The 25,354-nt window shown below is 42.1% G+C and overlaps 1 protein-coding gene across 1 annotated transcript in view; it reads right to left on the reverse strand.

Annotated features, from left to right (window-relative positions):
• CEP85L (centrosomal protein 85L) overlaps nucleotides 1–18,525 on the reverse strand; it is a 158,092-nt gene extending 139,567 nt beyond the window's left edge. The window contains exon 1 of the mRNA XM_075498626.1: nucleotides 18,482–18,525. Within this exon, the coding sequence (XP_075354741.1) occupies nucleotides 18,482–18,494 (13 nt within the window). The 5' untranslated portion in view covers nucleotides 18,495–18,525. The remainder of the gene's footprint in view (nucleotides 1–18,481) is intronic.
• Between the last annotated feature and the right edge of the window lie 6,829 nt (nucleotides 18,526–25,354).

Here is a 25,354-nt window from a genome sequence, read left to right on the forward strand (position 1 = left end):
CCACGAGGGGACCGGAGCCAGCTCCAAACTCTGCCTGCCGCAGGCTCCCTCACGATCGGACAAGTGCATAGGGGTCCACAGCTCTTTTCCTTGCAGTGGCTTTGTGGGTAACCATCTGAGGATATACAGAACATGAATGAGCCATAGAACACAAGTCATTTAAAACTAACCTGGATTACCCACAAAAACATGTAATTCACTGGATTTCTAATCTCGAATTCGTACCTCTTCCAAGCCAGAGGCCAAATAAAAAGAAAGAGCTTGGCCAAGGCACAAGATGGTTGTTGTAATCTCCCTGCCCTTAGCTATGCAGTGAGGATGACACTCTTCTGACGGGTGAGTTGTGTAATGACCTTTTGCCTATCATTCTTCATGCAATTAGATTGAAAGCTGCTGCCTAAAAGACATGTTGAGCATTTATGCCCTGTGTTTTCTCATTTTCTTCATATTGAAAAATAGAGAGTATAACCAGCCAGTTAAGGTGACACTCAAAGTTTTGCTCTTTTTGCAGTACCATCCATTATAAATGTTACTTACAGCATCTGTATTTAACTTTATCCTTGCTGGCAATGTAGATTAAAAAAGAATTCACATTTTAGCTGTTTGCAGATTCTAAAAAAAATATAATTATAGGGCTATAGAAAAATGATCTGACAACATATCTAAAAACTGTTTCCTGCATGGTTTCAAGAGATCAGGGAAGGAGAGGGAGGGATTTGTGAATTTGTTTGCAGCTCTTAAAGAAGACTGAACTTAAGCAGAGGCTATCAAGGATTTGACTTCCAGAAATTGTTACTGTATTTCTTTTAGGAAAGAGGAAAAGCTTCTCTCTTTCTTTTATGTCATTATTACAGTTTATCATTACATATGAGCTTTTTGTCAAACAAAATTTTTCTGGTAAATCATGATGAGGTATGGCTTTTGCTCTTAAATGAAATGTAATCAATATTTACATTTTTTCATCACATTTTTACTACATAAATTCTAGCAGTCACCAAACAGTGTGTTTAGTACACAATGCAATTTTAAAACATGCACAAAACCACTACTGCACACAAATGTTTCCATGGGAGAGTTAAAGCTGTAGTAATTTGGCACCAGAGCAACAGAGTGTGAGGCACTTGGCAAGTTTTTATATTGGACAAGCAAGAAAATGTGGTTATCTGGAAGAAATAATTTAGGATAGATAAAATAAAATATTTACACAAGACCAAATCTATTCAAGGTGCTTGCTTCATGAAGGACGTTTACATCGGCGCTAGGATACTAAAAACCACGAAGGATGCACATGAACATAAAACCAGACAAATGCATTTACAAATCAGGTTCCAGGTCACTGAACAAAAGATGTTGCCATTGACACAGAGTCACTGGTCTATAGAGATGTATCTAATCTTAGTCTGATTTGCATCAGACAGATGGCATTATTTTGTAAAACCCATTGTATCACAAGACCTGACATCACCATTGCCATGTCTGCAAGGTAACAACTACTTAATAGGTAACAGATTCCAGACTTGGTGGTTTTTTACCCCTAGAACTCTCCAAAAGGACACACAGGAATATTAATGGGAAGCCGGCACCGCTGCCTTTTTGGATGGCGCACCTCTACTCACTTAGGTATCCGTCAAGTGCAGCATGAATAGGCAACTGCAGTGCAGCTCTCCAGGACACTACAGAGAGGGAGAGGGATCCATCAGAGAAAATTACATCAGCAGATCTACAGAGCGTAAATGATAGAGCCAGCAGGGCCCAGTTTACCTTCCTTTATACCGTCATGATGCCATTTGATGGAAACCAGCTGCTCTGGTCATGTTCTTCACACTATACCCAGCCATGCCACTAGGAAACGCGGACAAGACCTGAGTGTCTGATGATCTTATGATTTATTTTGTTTTCAGTAAATTTCATATACTATGTAGATTGACATTCTTGCAATTAAAACAAAGAATCTATATCAACAAATCTCTCATTCAGATGTTTACATGAAATGTGGACTGATTTCCACAAGCTACATCAGCACTGCCAGTACAGTATTAAGCCCAGTAAAATAAGATTTTTTAAAATGTGTCTGCCCATTTCACAGTCTGAATACATCTCTAATGAGACTCCATCTCCAGTTATTTAGAAACTTGTTGTCAAATATAAGTTCTCTTGGCTTGCTTTACCAGAGGAATCACCACATACATCCCAAATCAACAAATCACCAGGTAATTGGTAATGATGGTTATCAAGTAACTGAAAGAAAGCATTGCATAAATAGGACTAGACTAAGCTTAGAGAAGAGAGGTATGAATGTCCCACCCCCATTCCTAGATTGGCACTTTTAGTGCTCTTAGTAGTGGGATCGGTGGGATAAGATTTTTTTTTCCTGGGAGGAATAAATCAAGATCAGTTTAGATGTGGGCTTGTTCTCAGGTGATCCCTGAGTCTCCAAACAGACAGCCGGTTCCCTGAGCTGCCCAGGGCACCAGGAAGCCTGGCTCCACAGGGGCTTGCCTGGCAAGGTCCCCAGCCCCAAAGCTTCCCTGCGGCTGCCTCCTTGGGCTCACCTCTTGGGGAACAGTTGTCCCCTGTCCTGCCTGGGGACCCCCCGGAGCTGGGGTGGCCTGGCAGCACATTGGGCCAGCAGGCAGCGAGCCACATCACGTGTGGAGTCACCTCTGAGCCAGGCTGCCTCCCCACTTGCTTCTTTGCTGAACTTGCAAGCAAAATGGATGTCTTGCTGCAGAAAGCCTCAATTGCAGCGCATCAAGCGGTCTTCTGCTGGAGAGTCCTGCCAGAAAGCACACAAGCACTGCTCCTGCTGCCTGGCAGACAGCCACTGCGAGGCAGCAAGGTGTCCAGCCAAAAGAGGTACAAGCTTTACCCTCAGCGCAGCAGGCTTTTTGATGGGAGCTGTACTCCTCCTGGGCCAGGAAATGCCCGGGCATGCTGTCCTTTCCTGCTGAGACAGCGCAGCTACACCTTGTCTTCTGAACCGGATGCAGTCTGGCTCAAAAAGTGATTATCACAGTAAATTTTCCCAGGACGAAGGCCATTTTTTTATTTATAGCGAGATAGCAAAACATACAAACAGAAGAGATTTTATACAAACACGTTTTGATTATTTTTCTAGAGCACTCACAAAAGCTGTTGTATTTGGCAATGAATTTAACAGTTACTTGTGTTGTTCAACTCTTTACCCTTAAATAACATTCCTAAATTAATTAGCTGTATTGTTTTATCTGTCTGCTCCATGATGCTTCTGCAGGAAAAGTGACCGCCGGTATGTGTACCTCCCATATTTGCACACTGTAATAATTAGAAAAGAAACAGGAAAACCCACCCCTTTGAATTTTGCATAGCCTAATGCATCCCCCAAAATAAGAGCACTGAACAAAACTTTCCTGCCATTTTATCTTTTGCTCCCAGGGCCAGGTTCAGAGCACGTTTTGTACACGAGCCAGTGACGAGAGTCCCAGCTGCAGAAAGTGCACTGGCTGGAGCAGCAGACAGCTGCTATCTGCTCCATACTGGTAAGTCTCTGTAGGTCCCATCTAGAAAAAGCCACCCAGGAATCCCAGGAGAGATGCATTGTTTTAGATGGGCTACGTCTACCTTTCACCAGTAGCTTTCTGGTTTTCTTTCCCCTCTTCTCTATTTTACATCATTCCTCTTAGTACTGAAACGACTTCAGGCTTAGAATCTAAATCCAGGGACTTCTGTGAAAGTTTTGACCCAGACCTGCATATAAACCTTGTGAATCCAAATGTGATTTCTATTTGTGCTGGTTTTGGCTGGGGTAGATTTAATTTTCTTCACAGTAGCTAGCATGGGGCTATGTTTTGGATTTGTGCTGGAAACAGTGTTGATATCACAGGGATGTTTTCATTATTGCTGAGCAGTGCTTACACAGAGTCAAGGCCTTTTCTGCTTCTCACCCCACCCCACCAGCGAGTAGGCTGGGGGGGCACAAGAAGCTGGGAGGGGACACAGCTGGGACAGCTGACCCCAGCTGACCAAAGGGCTATTCCATACCATATGGCGTCATGCTCAGCATATACAGCTGGGGAAGAGGAAGGAAGGCGGGGACGTTCAGAGTGATGGCGTTTGTCTTCCCAAGTAACCGTTACGTGTGATGGAGCCCTGCTTTCCTGGAGATGGCTGAACACCTGCCTGCCCATGGAAAGGAGTGAATGAAGTCCTTGTTTTGCTTTGCTTGTGTGCACGGCTTTTGCTTTACCTATGAAACTGTCTTTATCTCAACCCACGAGTTTTCTCACTTTTACTCTTCTGATTCTCTCCCCATCCCACTGGGGGGGAGTCAGCGAGCGGCTGTGTGGGGGTTTAATTTTTTTTCCCTGTTCAAGTCTCACCTTTTACTGTATTCTTCATAAGCATTTATACAGAAGTGGAGGATTTGTTTCATAGGTTCATATCAAATTTCACTCTCAGCTGCTTCAGAAAATGGGCAGACCACTCGTGCTGAAAGTCTTCTCCTTCCGCTGCCTTTGCTTCCCCAGCATCGCCGACGGCACAGTTATATCCTGAAGCAAAAGCCCTACCGATTCCTCTGTGTGAGCTGAGATGGTGAAAGTGCTCTTTGTTATCTAAGTGCCAAAAAACAAACCCAACAAACCCAGGAATCTAAACTAGTCCTAAAGAAACTTAACAAACCAGGCTCCTCTGGAGAACTGCTCCTTCTCCAAAGCATTTATGGCTTTGCCTACAGATCACAAAAATATATAATGGATCAAGAAGATAAACACAACTACAAAGACAGCAAGGCTGTACTTTTAAATCCTGTTCTAAAATGTCCTATATACAAAACTAGTCACTGTAATCTCTAAAGTATTCACTAGTTTTATAGACTGTTGTAGAAATTCTAGAAAACATTTTGTATATTAAACAATGTTAAACTTTTCAATTTTTGTCCTATAGCTATTATTTCATGGTTTTGCATAAAATTATTATTGTTAAAATTATTCTGTGCAAGTTGCAGACAAATGTATAATATCCACACAGTGGAAATAAAGCACAGTTAAAATCATGAAGCCATATTCTGCACACACTTACTCTACTGTAAATCCCAGGTAACTCTGCTGACCTCACTGGATTTATATGAAATACTTAAATTGTCCTGTACTTGCACTGATTAAGCTTCAAAGCCACTTATTTATGACCTTTTCTGAGCACAAAGACATTTTAGACAGTGTTACATAAATGTCTTGCTAGCTACAATATGTGAGTTCAGTTAAAAACCAGTGATGGCAACAATTACAGTTTCTCCTTCTTCAATCTTCTTTAATATTGCTGGAACCAAAAAAGAGATTTCCTTTTTAGAAAGCTCTACAGTGTTATCTTGGTTTCTGATCCTGTTCTCTAGCTCAAAGAATCACAAAAGGTACATCTAGAAGAAACTTACAGGGTGACATAGTTCATCCCCCTGCAAAATATCATTATTTTTCTTTATTTAACATTATTTTCTCCAGCATCCTCTCAAATGTCCCAAATAATACTGCTTCTAGCACTTCTCAGGAAACTAGTCTAAATTCTTGCCATGATCTCAGGCAGAGCAAGTATGCTGACCTTGGGACTGTGAAATAACAGCCTAGTCCAGAGTAGTATCTGACATGCTTAGAAAAAAGTAGGAATGGAATTAAACCCCCCCCCCAAACCCTAAACTAAGACCAGGCCCTTGACACGTACCTGAGACAATACTACAAACACCTCAGGAATTCTATTTCTTTGCACTACCCCAAATGCTTTCCCTCTGGAAAGCACTCTCCATAGCCTCTGCCAGGGAGCAATGCATCCCTCTCACAGCTTCACTTGGCAACGTTAGAGCCCAAGACAACATTCCTAACACAAAAGATGGCTCCTGAAACCTGGCTTATTTTTGACACCATGCCTGCACAACTCATTCACGACTGGGAGCAGTTCTGATGTGGTTTGCAGTATCAGTGTCATTGCACCGGTGTGGCGCATTCAAACAGAAGTTGCACAGCACAAGGCTTGCAACTCGGATATAAAGAGTGGAGACAGAAAGATCATGAATTCATAGGTGTAAATACATACTGTACATTCTGATTCTCTTGTTCTCTTTCTGGTCAGTTATCGGTAGCAATTTTCCAATCTGCATGGAACATATTTTGAACTTAGGAAGTCCTTTTGACTACATGGAAAAGGAATTACTACCTGCGTTACACTTCCATTCATTCTACTGATCAAGCCTGACTCACGAGAGTAACAGCAACAGAGCTCTTCCATCAAAAGGTAGTTCCTTTTGATTCAATACAGTATTAACTGTATTTAATAAGTGTAAAAATCTAGGTATTTTTGCAGGACAGCTATACTTTTCCATCTTAAAAAAACCCAATTATGTTTTATGGAACTGACTCACAACCTGCTGCACCTGTGTAGTTGTTTACTATATTAATCCTTATTTTATTTTCACATTTTGAAAATTTAAAATTTGAAAATGTGAATTTCGCATATTCACACTGACATTTTGCACATACTTTGGCTGGATATAAATGATGATAGAGTGGGATATCTGACCCTGTTTACTGTAGCATCTACAAAACCACTGCTTCTTAACAAGGCGCTGCTTTGGTTTCCTCCCCATAAAATTTTACAGGACTTTACAATTGTATGAAAGCCTTACCTTTAGCCATACTGCATTTACAGAGTCACAGAACATGAAACTGTGTCCTCACCACAAAGGTAGGCTGACACGCACATGTTTGGGAGAAATTAAGCAAAGCCTGTTTAAAGTCTGTGAAGTGCAGTATTAGTTCATAAAAAGCCAGGAACTGACCTTTAAAAACTCATGTCTCGGTATTTTTTTCTTCTACTGAGTGAGACTAAGGCTGCTGTTAGTGAGCTAGCATACAGCTCTGGATCGAGGAAGGGAATCAGTGGGTAGGAACAGATCCATGTTTTATCTAGCAATGGCCAGGCAGTCTCTGTAATGCACATTTCAGCCCCGTTTCCCCCACTAGGAATATGGTCTGAACACCCTCACGCCTGCCGGTGGGAGGACCCAGGGCAGACGGGGCATAGAGCAGGGTATTGGCGGGTGCCCAGGCTGAACCTCAACACGGAGCTGGCAGGCTCACCTTGGGTCCCCGAGTTTAGGTATCACCTCGATGCGTCTCTTCCACGCAGCGCAACCGAGGCCCTTCCCCAAAGACCCCTCCCTTCCTGGCTATCCTTTTTCTGCCCTAAAGGGCTGTGACTAGCAGTACACAGGTGAGGAACGAGACACCTTATAAACCTTCTCCTGCAAAGATTAGGCTTCCTGTTAATCCACAGCTAGTCAAAACTGCTTTTGTGCAATGTATCTCACATTATCAACTGGAATAAAACTGCAGTTGGGATACATTGCTTTATCATCTATTGTATTTAAAAACATAGGCAAATAAAAAAATGGAACTTACAAAGCCCTAAAAATAGTACCTATAAGTGCTTTTCATTTGAAAACCACATAAACTATGTCATCCTTCTGTGAAGTTACGTGCTAAAGCTCACAGCAAACTGAGAAGACCATCGAAAAGGACTAGGTCAAATAGAGATGCATTTTCAACGGTGATAAAAATTAGGACGGGAAGCCAATAAGGCAAACCTGCATATGCATCGGGAGGAGAGACCGTGGCAAATACACTGTTAGGGACAGTGGTAGCAGCAGGTCTTTTCTCCCCAGCAGTTGCCACTACAGAGAAGGAGAGACAGAAAGGGAGAGTGATAGATAAGGTGAGGTAAGGAAAAATAAAGGCGTCTTTATTTTTCTGGATAACTTTATGTTTTAACCAAAGAGAAGAGCATCATTCAGAATGCAGATGGTTTGTAGCGGCACAGAAAGAAACCCACTTGCAGCTTCACCAGCAGCTACTGTGTAAAAATCTTCATTTACACTGAGGGCATTCAGAAGAAGGAAGGAGACTTTGTATAAATGAGGACTTAGCCCAAAGCACGCAATTATACATTGCTCTAGAAATTATTTGGTTATTTGCAGTGAACAAGAACATATTGCCTTTGCCTTGACATATTTTTCCATAAATGTCGGAATATTTATGTATCAGCAGGACCATTATCCTGTGAAAAGACCCATTTCTCTGATGTTACCTTGCAATGATACCAGAGTGTCATCCTGTCTAGTGGGCCGTTAGAGAGCTAGCATTATTTACAAGTAATATTCTTTTAAGACTAGCTGATTCTTTAAAAAGGAGATTTTTATGATTGTAAGGCTATAGAGAAATAAATGGCCTTTTCAAAAAGAACTCAAAATGTGGCACTTGATTAATGATGGCGTGGTCAAGTGTTACTTACCAGCCTCCGATAATAATATTCAAACCCTTTCAGTCTTTTCCCAAGACAAAATAAAATCATGCTACTACAAGCCCATGTGTGTTACACACTGTGTGTTTTTACCTCTTCACCTCAGTATTTGCTTTTACCAAGCTATTTAATTTGGTCTTGGCATTTATACACCGCAGAAAACTATTAACCTGTGGAACATCCCTTTTCACAGCTATGATCTCCTAATTAAACACGGAATTAATTATCTCTGCCTTAATAGCCTTGATTAATTACAACAAGTTAACCTTTATCTCCCTTCCATGTCCAATACAGGGAACTTTTCGGGGTGCTTGTTTATCCCATTAAAACCACTCCCACTGAACAAGGCCTCCAAGCAATGGCTCTCCCATAGCTTGGGGAAAGAGGGACTGGCTGTCTCCACAGCAGCATTCCTGGCTCTTGCAAATAGCTCTGCAAGTCCTCCAAATACAGGAGCTTGGGCTGGACAGAGAATAGACTGAAGAAAAATGCCTCCCATCTCATCACCTGCCTTCACAGTCACTTCCTCAAGTCCTGGCCGTGCGAGCCAAAAGCTCCCTGGCATGCAGAAGCACGGAGGGCTTGGGAAACGTAAATGGCAGATTCCTCCAGCCAGCACACAACGTATTGCTTGAATACCAGTGGAAGAGCTGTGCCTCACCTGTGACAGGTTGGAAATAAAAGAAATACCCACAACCATTCTCCTGCACGTGAGTTAAGAAATTAAACAGTGGAACTGGGTCTTTGTCTGTCTCCATTTAACAGCTTACAAATGAACGGATTTCCTTACCTCATCTGACAGCACGCTTACAATGACACACCCAATTTACTCCACTTCAATTAGTTATCATTATTATTCTGCTTCTATTACAAAACCACTTAGAGGCTCCAGTTGCAGTTGATGCCTGATCATACAGGAACGACAAGCACAAGCAAATAAACTTCATCTATGCAGAGAAGTGATGCTGGTTTAAGTCGGGGTTTGTCTACAGTGCGTAAGTTAGCGTGCAGTAGCTAGGGTGTGAATTTACAGCCCACAAGCTAGTCTGCACTAGGCTTTTGCATGGTCACTGTGAAAGCAGAGTAAGTTACTGTAGTATTTATTGTATCCTAAGGACACCCATTAAAAATATAGTACAAAGTAGCTAATGAACTATATGTTCACATCCTGGCTAAGTATGCACTAATTTCTTCCATGCACCAATGTACAAGCTAAATTAGAAACCGTATGAGTTGGTGCAACCCATGTTTCCTTTTGTGCCTCAGCAAAATTAAAACCAGAAGCACTAAAAGGTTAAGGTAGGAACGGGAGAGGAGGGAACTGTATTCCAGCAATCCCTATGAGGATCAGCGCTCAGCTCTTCTCCAACCCAGCTCCTCAGTCCCGCTCCCCTCTAACACCAAAGCTCAGTGTCCGACCCTGTGGCTCTGGTGTCCAGCCCTGCTCTCTGGTTTGGTCACCCACTTTGCTGCTTCCCCAGGGCTTAGTGCAGCCCAGTGACGGTCCCAGCTGTGGACCAGCAGAGCAGCCTGCGTGCCTCCTGACTTCCCTCTGAACTGCCCCATGATGATCACAGTTAGACAAATAAAGGAATTTCCAGTTTAGCGAACTTAATTATCTTTGATTTAAGTCTTATCAAATGCTTTTTCCTCCTGCTGTAACTAATGGGAAATTCCAGGAAATCATCAGTTAAACCTGAGGAAAGCCTGAGTGGACATTTGGCCTGGCTTGGAGACACAGATAGAGTGACCAGGCAGGACAGTCCTGGAAAACATTGCCATGTTTGAGCATGCCGCTCAAAGTTTTCAGAACACTATTTTGTCCCAGATTTTAATTCAGGATATGCAGTTTTTCCCTATCTCCCCAAGCCATGGCCATGGCATCTCACCGGTTCCTGGCCCTGTGGAAGGAGGGTGAGATGGGTGCCCCGGGCTGAGACGCAGACCCCCATGCAGGTGTTACACATCACCTGGCCTCCAGCCTGGGACGCGTGCCCCTCCCGACGCCAGTGCCAGGCCATGGGGCCCGATGCGGTAAGCGTGGCCCTCATGACATCTGCTCTGCTTCCTAGGCTTAAAAGCAGGGAATAAAAGGAGAATAAAAGCCCTGCAAGTTTTGCAGAGGAGAATCTTTCTGTCACCCTGCGTTTGAATAACCTCAGCCTCTTGGCTGGGCCCCATGGAGTAGTGCCAGCAGGAATACCCACACGGGGCTACTCATCCTCACCACCTCTAGCAATACCGCTCACCAGAGATGTGTTTCTTTCATATGTGTAAAACAGATGTCCAAAACAAAAGATCTAAATACACATTACTATTCTTATTTGGATACTGTCCAGATGAACTAAACAAAAGATTTTTAAATAATAAGATAATATAGTAAAATCATACTACTATGCTTTTGGAAATATCTATTCAAAACTAAGAAAAAACTGCTAGAAATATTCACACACATACCATCAGTTCTGTCTTTTGGGCACGTATTGTATGGGTTTTTTTGAGACTAACTCTTTGCTCATATTTTTTCTGCTTAGTTTCTCTCATGAGCCTGGCTGTTACTTCCCCGTGCCCTGTCCTCTCTGGTCAATCACATCCTCTTCTCAGCTTCCTCCTCACTCTACTTGTATGTCCTCTTCTGGGGTCATGCCTTCTCCTCCCGGCTCACCTTCTCCCCATCTACCTTGCTTGGCCGTTTGCTCAGAGGAGAAGCTTCCCCTTGCTAGGGGACCTCCGGGCCGGTGGTCTCCGAGCCTCTGCTCCCCGCCGTGGTGCTGCCCCTCAGCTTTGACCCCGGGAGCTTTGGGAAGCTGAGTTAATGAGCGTGGACGGTGTCATTCTGAAAAGCGAGAGGCAGTTTATGTAAAATGGAGAGGTGTGCTTTTAAAGCACCGCAGCCACCACAGGAGTAAAGTCACCTCTTAGTCTGGAAGCAAAGCTCTTTTAGGAGAGTTTTTGTGCCTAACTGCTTATAACGCTCTGTTTTGTAAATTGAAGTAAAACCAAATTCTATTATGTGAAACTGTAACACTCTCCTCATCACACAAGTTTTGATTACGTGCCGAAAGCTCCAATTGCAACCACTTGAGTGACAGGACGGGACTGGCTACAAAGTCAGCTGGCGGCAGTAGGAGGACTATTTTGGTTGCTGGAAGCAGCTAAGTCACATTAGCGGAGGGGCTGTCCAAGCTTCCTGGCTTGGCTGCTCAGCAGAGCGCACTGGGCAAGGCAGAGCTCTGCCCCGCGCCCGGGCTCCGCTGCAGATCCAGCTCGGGGGCTCCCGGGGCTCCTCCGCTGCCTTGCGATCCCTGGAGGGGCTCCCGCAGCTCCCACAGCCATCCTGCCCGCTGCAGCACCCAGGATAAAAAAAGATGTTATGAGAGAAAAGTGTCTTCAAATAATGCAATTGCTCACACCCACACCCAAAAAAGGGAAATATTTATAAACAATTCTGCTTTTATTTATGTAGTTTCCATAGCTCTACTCTGTCAGACTCCATCTGTGCTTTCCCGGAGACCGTCCTCCTTACGCTGCACTTACTCACAGCCTGTAATTTTTCAGAGATTAAGGGAGTGTAATTTCGTTCGTAGACCGAACAAACTGCAAGCACGAAGAAATGTCACTCATTGAAGATGACACATTTAGCTAATCTATTATAACAGAGGGGTAAAAAATACAGAAAAAGTCAACAGTGACAGAAAAGACTCTATGTCTATGCCATAACGTCTCGAGGTGCTGCTGTCACGTAATGTTTCCTGCTGGAACTTAGTTGTGGGTGGTGAGGCTGTTGTGTAGAAGAGGGTCAGAAGAGGTCAACCTATTTCCCTGAATGTCCAGTGGAAGGACAGCGTTGTGTCCCACAAGAATCAGTCTGGTCCTGTGCGCAGGAGGCTTTCGTGTCCTGCCCTTATTCTTGCACGACACGCATTTTAGGTACAGGGTAGCATTTCTACCGACTCTTCAAACACCATTTCTCCTGATTTGCACTGCTGTTATGTAGGAAACGGTGACTACGGTTCAGGGTGTTTCCTGTAGATTAATGACTGGATGGGAGCTAATGGTGGTCCATAAGTAAGGTCGAGGATATTAACTCCAAACAGTCGATAAAACCTTAGGACATGCCCTGACCTCTGTTGGTTATTGCTATTAAAAACGGAAAAAAAATCCCATGCATTTTTTCTGTATGACATAGCCACCGCTGGTATGTGTAGAATATATATTAGCAAATCTTTTGGCTCTCTCTCTGTCCTGTAGTCATCATAATTTGCTATTTTGAGGGAAAGATGTGCCTATGTGCTGGGAGGAGTGGGGGAAGGAAACCATTATTGCTTTGAAAGCCACAGTCAGAAATTAAGGCTCAGTTTTTCATTTTCTAAAATGTCTTTACTTCCCTATAGCATCAGTTTCTTAATTCTTGCTGTTGTTTAAAACTTTGGGCTCTGGTCCTCTGAGCCATTTACTTCATCCCTTCCCTTGGGTAACTCCTATTATTTTTATCTCAGAAGATTCAACAGAATATGACTGTATGGTGTGTGTGTGACATGCGCATATGTGCAGAGGAGGAAATGAGAACAGAAATGCATCATCGGCATTTGAAAAGGATGGTACGATACTAAGAACCAGCAAGCAGCTCTGAATGTATATGGTAACGGACGAAGGGGGCAAAACGGCACCTTTCCTAGAAGAGGACGTTATAAAGGAGAAGAGCTTAAAAGGAAGGTAGCTACATCTACTTCTTAGCACTTTTACTGAGATCTTTGCCATACAACCTTTTCTCCCCTGTGCATTTCATTGCAGTATATGTTCCTTCTGTCAATCTGTTTTATGGATATTTTATTGGCATGCTTTTAAGAACCTCTCGGAAAGGACTTCGGCTTGTATGAGGGCTAATAAGATTTCAGCACCCTGTGTCCTTGGCCCTCACAAGACATCGCTGCACAAACTATTCCAAGGAATACTTTCAGAGGGGACACCATGCTGTTGCCCATAAATCTAAGGGCAGCAGATGGAAAAATTAAAACTATGAAGACACTAAGCGATACAAATTAATTAAACAAGGCAGAGGAATATTTTAACAAATGCTATCCTGCCACACAACTCACCAGTATTTTAAGGATAATGCTATTGTATTTCCATCAGAGTCAGCAGCAGATGCAATAATCTTTGGATGAGAACCTCTGCCTCCTGGCAGACTGTTGAGAAAGGGATAGAGGCATGACCAATGCCTGAAGCGACTCGGAGGATGATGAAGGCACTGCGTAGTCCAGCCTCAGTTTAGGTACTGATGATGCACATTGGAAAATTTAAAAGCTTTGGTAGCAACATTTTAGATTCAAGGCAAATGCTAGGTCTGTATTATTAAAGCAACTTTAGTTACAGGGCCAGGGAGAGCTGTGAGAGTTAACAGATCTGGTCCAGTCATTTATAGGTGGAACTAAATTGCAACACATGTCACTCTTTCTGTCCTTTTCGCTAATCCTCTTCTCTGCTCTCTCAACACCAATGCTTGTTCACTGACAGCAAAGCTTGCTTTTTCACATGGTGTTTCATGGACTTAGTCCATACATTCCCAGACACTTGTAAACCACAGGTTGAAAATTATTAATCTCTCCCTCTGTAGAGACCCTGCATAAGCCAAGACCACTTCCCCTGCGCAACCCCTCATGGTTTCCTTAAACAATTGCTGTCCTATGTGATCAAGCTGCCTTTGCACAGAAGATGATGCACATCAGCTACGCCACTGCCTTGTTAATATCCATGTAATTCTTTTCCTCTCCATTGCAGAAGGCCGCTGTTTTTGCCATGCCTTATACACACTGACCAGCAGTTCAAGTAATTCACCAGTCTGAGGAAGCTATTGACCTTTCTCTTCAAACCTATATTCTCTGTGTTTGCAAAACAGATGTTCTTGTTGCGACCCTTTCTGCCATTACAACTCCATTAATGAGTTTCTCCAGGAAGGCTAGGAAAGCACTGGGAGGTAACAGATATCCTATCTACTGCCAGTTATCACCTTGAACCAGTTGCTAAGCCTGTGCAGTTTGCCAAGACCACTGATCTCACCACACCTGGGATGCTTTTGGGAGCCAACCTTGCCTACCACCAGTGATTCCAGAGTGGTGCTTTGTGAACCACAAAGTGTTTTACTAGGGCAGACCAAACAGCTCACAGCTGTCAAGTCTGGGCAGTTCCAGACACTGAGCAGTGGCCTGTTCCTCAGACACACTCCTCCGTACCGTGAGTCTTTTGAGAAGGACTTAATTTCACCGATCAGACATCTGTGGTGACTTGTGCAGCTTAGCAGCTCACCTTTTTAGGTACTATCCACGGAATTTACTTTCCTCATTCTTTATTTAAGAATCTTTTTTTTCTTTCTGCGTATTATATAGCACATGTGACTTCCTCAACAGACCAGCTCGTCCTCCTCCGGATCATCTTGCTCAGAGCCATCCACTCTTTGGACCTTTTTTTCCAGCAACTTCTGGACGATACTCTTAACTTTCTCCAGCACAACACAATCCTCATCCTCATCCTGCTTGTAAAGGTCTATATTTTGAATATTGTATTGTCTTTAGGGTGCCTTTTCCTGAGATCATCAAATGTTCAGCATTGGTGATCTAAAGTCTGCCTGGCAGTACTTCCTTCTTAGTCCTTATTATTTTGAATACCTCTCTCAGCTTGAAAAATCTGAAGATAATTCTGCAATTTCAAAGTTTCTGGCAAATTGGTTTATTTCCACCGTAGCTGTTTGCTTGCATTTTCTGCAAAGTTTTTGAGGTTTTCCCATTCATAATGCATATGCCCCTTCACAGTGTCCCACTGCCTCTGCCTTTTCACAGGCCAGGATATCCTCTAACATCAAGGGTACCTTAGCCACTTTCCTAGCATATTCAAGGCAGAACTTTTCAGGACTAATTGAATTCCTCTGCACTTTGTTCTGGGCTGGTGCCAAAGGCTTGTGGCTCACCATCTTCTCACAGTCCAGTTTTGTCACAGGTCTTTCTGGCATCTTCTATTAATATCTTGATTTGCCTTCACTGCTCATGCTGCTATGAAGCAATAAGAGATTTGCTGGAAACTTCGTCACTGAGATAAACAAGGGGCAAGTGAGTTTTCAGGGGAGAATCACTCTCAATACTATCAATACCAGCTGGAATATCTTAGGTGAATTTTCTATTTAGCTTGAACATTATAATGCACATGTAGATGCTGTAGTAGAAGCTTTTGAAGAGAAACAATCATTCACTTACTAGTTTTTGGCTCCACATCTGCACTTACTCCTGCAAGCTATCAGCATCTGGATAGTCCAGTCAGCACTCAATATACAAACATTTCTCTCAAACTGCTCTCTAGACCCTTGCCCTCGCAACGGAACCATTTGATCTCCTGAAGCATGCAGATAATATGAATGGATTTCACATAGGTGAAGTACACGACAGACACAGAATAGCTAGCCTCTGAGCTCCTCTAGCACCTTTGGAAGGTGTTTAAAACCAGAATCTGTATGTCACAGTCATGGGAGTTTAGGAGAACACTCTGGTTATCAACTCCAAACTTCGCTAACTCATAACAAAAACATAACTAAAAAAAACACAACTAAAACTTCAGAGAGAAATTATAAAATAAAGATTTTTGCTCTGTGTAATATTGCTCTGCATAAACTCCGCAGAAGCATCTAGTTCAGAATAGGCATGAGTTTTATGAAAGGTACAACAAAAAATCTAATCTTAACTTACATACCCTATGATTAAAAAAACCATTTTGTGAATTAGAGGATCACTGGGAAGAGACAAGCACAGAATCATGTGGCAAACCAAATGCATTATTTATTATTTAGTAGAGCTTCTGTAATACAATTCTGTACGTTGACTTATTTATGAAGTGCAGCAAGAAAGAAAATTAATTAGTGTGTGAATAAAATAAGGTTTTATATTCAGCTAATATGCTAGCTAAAATTGGAACTAACAAACATGAGCTGAAAAGATGGCATAATGTTCTTAGCCACAACTTGGGAAATATTAACTTAAATATGTCAAAGCAAATGAAGGAAGGTGCCTATAGTAACTGTGGAAGATGACACCCAGCTTCTGTTTTTTCAGGCCATCACAGAGCTTGTGTGTTATAGGCAGCAAGAATGAGAGTTCCCCTTTGCATGAAATTAATCCTCCTCCTGAGCATTCATGGCAAACCATTCACACCATTGCCAGGCTTGGCACTGACAGAGATTCGGGTTGGCACCACCAACACTAAGCTACAATAATCCTTCAAAATAAAATTTGCCACCAGACAGCAGGAAGGTGACTCAGAATGCAAGATCCTGTTCTCCACACTTGTCTGGCCGTGAGACCCTGCTGGCACTGTCAGTGGTGATGCCCACGAGCACCAAGTCCAATGGTAGTTTCTCTGACACAAAGCCTTTTGCAGACTCACAGGAGGCAACGGAGACAAGCTGGATAGCGGCACTGAAAAATATCCTCTCTCTTCTTTAAATCAGAGTCAGAGCGTCGGTACAGTATCTGTGACTCCCCCGGAGAGCAGCTCTCTGGCTTCCCGCTGTCTGGCGTTGGATTTCCAGTTCTACAGCTGAAGTACCTAAGGTTGCCTTGCACAGCCCACTGAAATGCAGTGTAATGCCCAAGGGTTGTACTTCTCTCTCTACTTTATCTCAGAAATGGAAATTAGTCCCTATTACTAAGGCTGCCATCATAAGTCTCTGGATCTTGCAGTTTTCACATAAACTACAGGGATCTTTTGGGGCCTTCACATGTCACTTCATATTCAGTTAATGACGTTTTAAGTTAGTGTAAGTGTATAGGGGAGTATTCTAGTTTGCTCAACCTTAAGCAGAATGAATCTTTAAAGTGACGATGCAAAGAAACCTGGAGTGTCACTGATGAGCATATAACTAAATAATTTATTTTCTCTATTATTCATTTCACACGCTAAACCATAATAATTTTTTCTCTCATTTTCTGCATTTGCTACTTTTCAAATCAGTAGCTTTCTTTCCTTTTCTAAATCTCACTTGTTCTAGAAGTAACAATGGAAGTTTTGCTTGAGTAAACTGGAACTTAAAAACTGATCAGAGATGTGTTAAAGAAATTAAAACTTTTTGGGTGAGTGGCGAGAAGAGTGTCGCAGGTGGTTTATCAGTTTTAAAGAGTGGTGGTACGTGGCATCAATGGTTTCTGAGCAGACACAGAGGAAAACTTGGATTGCAAAGAAGGTGCTGAGGCTTTCTGCTGTTTTGTGGCCTGAAAAGAACAGCCTCCCTGGCTTGCTCTGCGTTGGCTTAGTTCCCGCCTTACCAGCAAAACAACTGCCTAGCAACCCAGCTTTTCCCACAACACTTCCTCGCACGCGTTGTGTGCCCAGAAAAAAGTATAGCACCTAATATTCTCTCTGGATAATCCCCTTATTTGAGAGCTATATTCAGCCCTCTGTACACACTGGAGCTGTAACTAGCAAGGCAATTGCTGTCCTGAGAGCGCAGGCAAAGTCAAACCAGTCCTATCTGTGCTGCAAGCTGTGCAGTAACACTGTGCGCCCTGAACAGGTTATCTGTGCATCAGACAGACAGCAAACTTGCTGCTTCTCTCCACCGTATTTCCCCTAACAAAGGCAGGAAGCCATGACTGCTAGCAAAAAGGTACAGATATCCTTCCTATTGAAAAACCCGTTTTGTGAACACTGAGGGAGCTCTCTAGTGCGCACTTCACAACCGTCGGGACAGTCCGTCTGAAGGCATAAATAATTCAGTACTTAAAAAACCCGCGGTGATTTGAACATGTGAAATTGCTTTTTCAGTTACTGCCTTTAAGGAACACTTACAGTCATACATACAGATTTCCTAATGGTTACATTTTCTTATCTGACATCCCAGCTGCAGCAGCTTCTTGCAACTGAATATTTAAGCTACTTTCCTCACAGTTTCAGCACCGGTAAAAGAAGAAGTTGCCTTGACTCTTCTGCAGCTGTTCATGAGCAACATGCTGAGAGGACTGCAGAATACCCGAATTTGCCCGTATGTTATCTGGAAGCCCAAGCCTTCTCATCCCTCCAAAAGATAGCACCATTTGAGCAGCACTGTAAATAAGCTCTAACCAGCATAATTAAGACAGCACTCTTAATGAAACACGCAGAAATTAAGGCAGCAACTTACTTGCCGTCTTCATAACTTCCTCAGGAGCGCTGTCTTTTCAAATGAGTGTAACAGGAAATTGTGGTAATTACGGGTAAGCTGCACGTCTGCAGCTCAAACCACCCGCTGCAAAGTGCACAGGCAGTCGGCACTGGATTGGTAAGCAACAACTGACAGCCGCCTCCCCTTCTTCTTGTACTTTGCATGTAAATCTTAAACAGACACCATGTAGAGAGAAGTGGCTTTAGCAAAGATCCATGTGAAATATGGCTGCAAAAAGGCTTTATTACTCATGATAGCTCTGTGCTCGGAATAGCAATACTTACCTCTGTGAAGTGCTCTGAGACCTACAGATGAAAAGCATCCTAGGTGTGCTATCATTCATTACTGATTTTATCTGGAGGTGTGTTCACTGCCTTTATTAAAGGCAATACTGACCTTTTACTGCCTCCTGCTCATAAAAGGATTAACTCAGACCTCTCTTGCCCTGTCTTTTGCTGCAGTGTGGTAGAGAGGGTACTGAGAAGAGATGTGCACAATCATGGGTCGAGTAGGTCCAAAGACAACTCCACGTGCCTTTGCATTCTCGGCTGAGGCAGAACTTTGTCTGCAGTGAATCAGGACCCTGCTCCTACCTTCTTCTGACAACAGGGTTTCATAGTAGGGCAGACGGCTAGCTGAAACCGTGCCAGCGTCCCACAGCCTTTAAGACGGGAACTACAAACTCTTTTTTGTTTCTGAATTAGCATCTGACAGATGCAGAAAGCTGCCATTAATATCCAGCTCACAGAAGTATGTACGTAAGACTGTGAACTCATGGAAAAGCTCTGATAACATCAGATACTGCAGGCAGTTTGGCATGTCTTTAATAACTGGATTGCCTCACCAAGGTTTATACTTTCAAATCTGCATTTTTGTCAAAGTCAGTTTAGCACCCACTGGATGGTTAGATAAAGTAGAGCCTCGTGGCAGAGCAATGAAATATTCGTGCAAGTGGATGAAATGCTGTTAACTAAGTTGCAACTGCAAGAACAAATTCTGACTGCTCTGTCACCTGAAAAATCTTGCAGGGATGGTGTGGCTGGAAAAGACAGCAGAATTACAGAAAAGAGCAGTTGTACAGGATTGCTGAAGGGCAGATCTAGCCTACAGAATCTGTGTTTCTGGGCACTAGTCAAGAAACTTGCAGAATGCCTTTAGGATCTCAGTCTGACTCTGCAGGGTTAGTGATTAGGGAAAAGTATTTGTTTGTAAGCTGAGTCAGCTCCATGACATAGACTCCAGGAGGTCCTGCTTACACAGCTACATGTCAGACTAAAAAATCACTGGAGATGCACATGTAAAAGGAAACATCTGTGCCAGCAACTAAAGCAAGTTAGCAATGCTCTCTTGCATAATGCGAGTAAAAGGGTGTAGAGACTCCCTGAAGGAAAAGTTTTACCTAGCTTCAGTGAAATGCATCTGGTTTCTTTACATTTTTCCACATTAAACATACCCAGTCTTTCCTCACTGCATCTGCAGATACTCTGAGCAGCAGTGTCTGGAAAAACAGAGTTTGAACTTCCGTAGAATACCTGCCTGCGCCAAACGCACCTGCCATGCAGGTTATTTGATACCACAGGTAACTTCACCACTTTTTGAGGAACCTGAGAACATAGACACAGTAGCCTCCCCCCCATCCTATCAGCAGGTAACTGCAACAGATGATTTGACAAGAATGGTGGATATTACTAGCTGACTGAAGAGAAAAGGCTGTCCCCTGACAAGTCAGATGTCTCTGCAATTGATCAAGAGCTAAAAGGCCCTTTTGCCCTTGAGTTTCATCTTCTATTTCCTCTCTGGGTTCCTCTTATTGCCTTAACCCTCTTACTGTTTCCTTTTCAAGTGACTCTTCACTTTATAGCTTGCTAACGTCTCTCTTACTCCTCTTACTAAAAAGATTTCCAGTAAGTAAAGATATAAATGGAAACAAAATTAAAGGCCTTTTTATGTCTTGATTGTTTCCCTTTCTCCCCCTCTTCTTCCCTTCGGTCCGGACTATATAACGCAACCCTTCAGGATCGCTCTCTCCCTTCTCCCCTTGCCCCCCCCTGCTCCAGCTTTTTCAGGTATAGCCACCATTTCTCTTTCTTCAGTTTAACATTGCTAACTCCTCTGTGGAAGTTCATCCAGCTGTCCTGCCCTTTCTCTCTTAGCAATTATTTTGAGCCGTACTGCATGCGTGTAACTGAACAGCAGCACGAGAGGGGGAAGAGGACCCAGCTGCTACATGCTAGGCACCAGCTTCACAAAAGAATGTGCATGTTGCAACACCCGGCTCTTAAGTGACAGGCTTTCTATTTAACTTCAGAGCCCTAATCCTTGCATGAAACCCCCAACAGCTAAAGGAGAGAGGCACCTGAACTGTTACTAGCGAGGAATGCTTTCAGCCTGAGCAATGTGTGGGGCTCAAGTGCGGGTTCTGGTGGTTGGTTGTCTGACTAGCTGCCAGCAAGATCCCTTTGAGACGCTGGGTTTTACGCACCTAGCTCTTCACTGCAGGCAAGCACTTCCATCCTCTCTATACTCACAGACATGAACTCTGTCCTGAAACTAGGCACCCATGCCGGTGCTTCTTCACACACATGGTCACAGTCGCTACCGTCAAAAGACCTCCGATTCTTAATAAGCCACTGCTCAGACCAGTATGTGGAAGGTCCAAATTCAATTTTTACCTCCTTACAGAACATTGCAAACCTATGTTTTCTAGATGCTCTAACTGTCAGATTATGGAACAAGGTATTGCTGACCTTAAACGCATATTAAAATTTTCCTTTGACTGAGAGCAAGTCACATACCATGAACTTCCCTGGAAGCAGTTCAGTTCACAGGGAAGAGATGCCAAACACAGCCCCAGAGGAGCTACTAGCTTTGACCTCAGCATGGGATGGAGTTCTCTTGATTCCTTGTATTGAAAGTATTGCTCTTTGCATTGAATATTTACACATTTCCACTGTGTCATTTCTTGGCCTTGAGGTTTAAGCATTCATCTAGGTTTGGGGAAACCCATTTATTGGTAGGATATTTAATGTTAAGTATTCACAAGAGTGGAAGGAAGAACTCGAGTCTTCTTTCCCTCCCCCAATCTAGACAAGTGGTCTAGTCATGAAGTTATTGTCTTTCTCTAATTATTTCATAAAACTGTGCCATTTTGCAATAGAAAAGATTAAATCTGCCACATCCTATAGCATTAAGTAGCTAATTTAAGCATCCATAGTAGAGGTGAGTTCAAAAACTCATGAATGGAAGACGGACTTGAACTCACACAAGTGTTTGAAATACTGTTTAATGGGGAAAATATCTTGTACATTGAAGCAGATTAATTGAATACCAAATGTACCTAGTCTTACCAATGAGTTGAGTAGATATTTGCTTAAAATAAAGATCTCAGTGTAGCTTAGCTACGTACACTAGGTAGCAACAGACTGTACACAAAACATACACTTAACTCCTGAGGGAACTTCACAGCTGGAAAGTTGGCACACAGAAGCTCCCATTTGTGTTGTGCAGAAGTACTGCAGGGGTTTTGAAGATATGAATTTTTAACTCAGAAGCCCAAGTCTTTGTTCTTCTGATGCAATACTCCTGAGGCCAAATGAAACACTGAAGTATTTTTCCTTGCTAGGAGATATATCTCCTCATGGGATTAATGGGGTTTACCCACTGCCATTTTCCCTTGGGATCCAGGCAAATGTTCAGATAAATATTGGTGAGATGAATATTGATCTTGCTGCCACCAATTGCATTTGGGAAGTGTTAGGCCATTACCTGCCAATGGGTGAATCCCTCCACTGCATTTATGAAACTATTTTCACTTGGTGAGACACCTTGCTGTCCTCACCCAAACAAAGATAACTGCAAATACAGCCATCTTCTCTTTGGAACAAATTTTAACAGTTCTCAGAATGATCAGATCTGCTAAACCAGATCTGTAATTTAGATCTATAATTTACATCTGAAAATGAAGACTAGAGGTTCACTGCATGGAGAGACAAATACCTGTGAGCTAAATAATTACTCTAAACAGCCTGTTTTGATAAATGCTGCCTGAAACAAAAACAAACCACAGTAATTCATATTAAAATCGTGGTTCTCTAGAGCTGATGGTACTGTCTATATTAAATAGATGCTTATGCAAGTTTATTTTTTGAATGAATAAGGAATTGTTTTGGAGTTCAGCCTTTTTGTTATGCAAAGCTCTTTCTTCACATTAGATATTCTCATTAATGGACACATTCCTGAGCAACATTTTAAAAATATGGTTATTGCTTCTTACTTTGTTTCTTTAATTCAAACTAAGTGGCTTCACTGCGTGGGAAGAGACAAGGATAAGTTTAAAACCAAGCATGGCATCAAATCCTCCTCTTTTTTAAAAGGGAAGCATTTTCATTTCAAAGTGCCCTTTTTAAGGAAGAACCTCTGAAGAATATCTGAATCACGGAATTGTTTCAGGGCTGCTCCTCCTCTGCTCCTTGTAAAGATTTGTTCACCACAGTATATTTGCTAGTTCTTTGCAAACTGTATGTCTGAAATCAATACTAGATACTTCCTTTTCAAATTCAAAATTGATTTTAGCCAGTTAAAAGATAACATCCAAACAATTCCTTGTCATCTTTTCAGAAAATTTATTAACACAGCTGGAAATAATCACTCATTCAGCAGGAATCCCCACAGTGCATCTTACAGAAAAAAAAAAAAAAAAGAAAACAAGAACGACTATTCCTGACCCACTAGATTGATTCACACCGTTGTAAAGGAATGGTTAGCAATCTAAGGTGAGGTTTAAAAATGTGGCCATACTGACACTGTGCTGCAAAAATGTGTACAATACAAACAAAATAAATCCCATTTCTTTTATTTACCTCAGCAAGAACACAAAATACGGAATCCCTGTCAAACTGCTGTATTTCCAGCATTTCAACTGTGGTCTCACATGGCACTCCTCCTTAGCACTCAGGGCAATTACTTAACTGCAGAATACATTTCTTTCATTTCACTTTGCCACTTCCATACCTGTTTATCTTGACCTTATGCAGCCTATGCACAAGTTCAAAATCCATTGATTTAAAAAGTGTCTTTACAGAGAGAGTGGACAGGAAGCGTCACGCTTCTGTGGTTTGCTCTTTGCAGACTTTCTGTTAAGCTCACTGTTTTCACTGACAACATACGTTTCTGTGTTTTTCTAAATTCCTTGAGACCTGTGGAGACAACACAAGAGAGAAGGAACCATCGATCCTGCTCCACATTGTGTATGACGAAATTCTTAATTTGGTCCTATTCACTTGCAATTTACAGAAACCAGTGCAAGTCATGGCATTCCCCAGGTTTCTTTTGAGTATAACTTCAACTGAAGTTGTTGCTTACAGGCAATTTGTAAAAACTCATTGAAAATTCAGGTACCAAATTGATTTTAAAAGTTTGGCAGCCCAACCTTGTGTTTCTTCCTATATGTAAACCTAGAATATCTGATTCAGTAGAAGGAACTTCCTTTTGCCTCCTAGTGGGAGGCAAACATAGAATATAAAAATGTAGAGTAATGATTCAGAGAAGACATGCATTTTAAGCAGCATTCTTTTATTCATATAAGTGATTTTTTTAACAGATGGATCTCCTTAAGGACTTATGAAATGGTATTGCATTGATACAGTAAATGTAACATCAGGCACTGACATCAAATTTGTTTTGTTTCATCATGCATATCCACTTCAGTTAATGACAAAATGTTACTTGTAAGACCTATCTAGGTGCTGGAATTCTTTTACAGTGCAGGACACCCCATGAAAATATACGTAGAATCTATTATCATATATATATAAAAACTTATTTCTAGGAAATGCAGAATTTAATGTGAAATGCAAATTTAATGTGAAGATCTTAGCCTCAAGTTAAACCATCTCTCAACCCGCTTCTTTTGTCAGAGATTAGGTCACTGAAGAGACATACTGAACATTTTTACAGTCATAGAGAATCTAAACACTAAGACTTATTTCAAACCTTAAAAAATACATTTCATATTTCTAAATCCAGGCATATTCTATATTTATCTTTTCTACTTAAGGGTTACATGGCCTTTGCAGATTCAGGGCTTCAGGTACCTTTTTGCCAGTTAACAGTATCAGATAAAATTTCCTCCCCTAAATCATACACTTATAAACTATTATGATGTTTCTCTTGTTATCTTTTATCCCAGTTTCTCAGTCACATTCCTTTAATCACCGTTTCCTGAGATTCTACTTAGCATTGGACAATACTGCTTCAGAACTCAGTAAGGTATTTTGAGTACTAACAAGTGATCACACCAAGGATTTAAAGCACAGATCACTGGAATTTTGGCATTAATAGCCTGCCTCCCTCATCCACTAACTCTCAGTGACAGTAATTTCTGATTTTTAAAGATACACTTTGCATTTCAAACTCATTAAAATATGCTTTCAATGAAGTGAAAGTTATTAATTAAAGTGACAAAAGGTTTTAGTAATAATAACCAACACAAAATGACTGCATAGATTGCTACGCATATGCACGATCCTGCAATGACAATGAGGAAGCAATTAACTGAAAACGCAATCTTGCTGCAGACTGAAGCAGCTTCCCCCTGCCAACACCTCAGTATATGGTATGCCAGTATTGTCCACTGTGTTATTTTTGCATGAGTAAGAGATGGACTTTTGAAATAACGCTTTCCCTGGTATCAATATGAACGAATACAGAAACACCTATCCAGGCCAACTCATTTTGGGCCTGCCACTTGATGTTTCAAGATAGAAGTAATTCAGAAAGAAAGAAACACAGGGTGCTGTGACATCCACCGATAACTCCTATCGCTAACACTTTGCTGTAGGGTCTTTTTGCAAC

Source organism: Mycteria americana, chromosome 3 (genome assembly GCF_035582795.1).
Source record: "Mycteria americana isolate JAX WOST 10 ecotype Jacksonville Zoo and Gardens chromosome 3, USCA_MyAme_1.0, whole genome shotgun sequence".
Taxonomy (NCBI): domain Eukaryota; kingdom Metazoa; phylum Chordata; class Aves; order Ciconiiformes; family Ciconiidae; genus Mycteria; species Mycteria americana.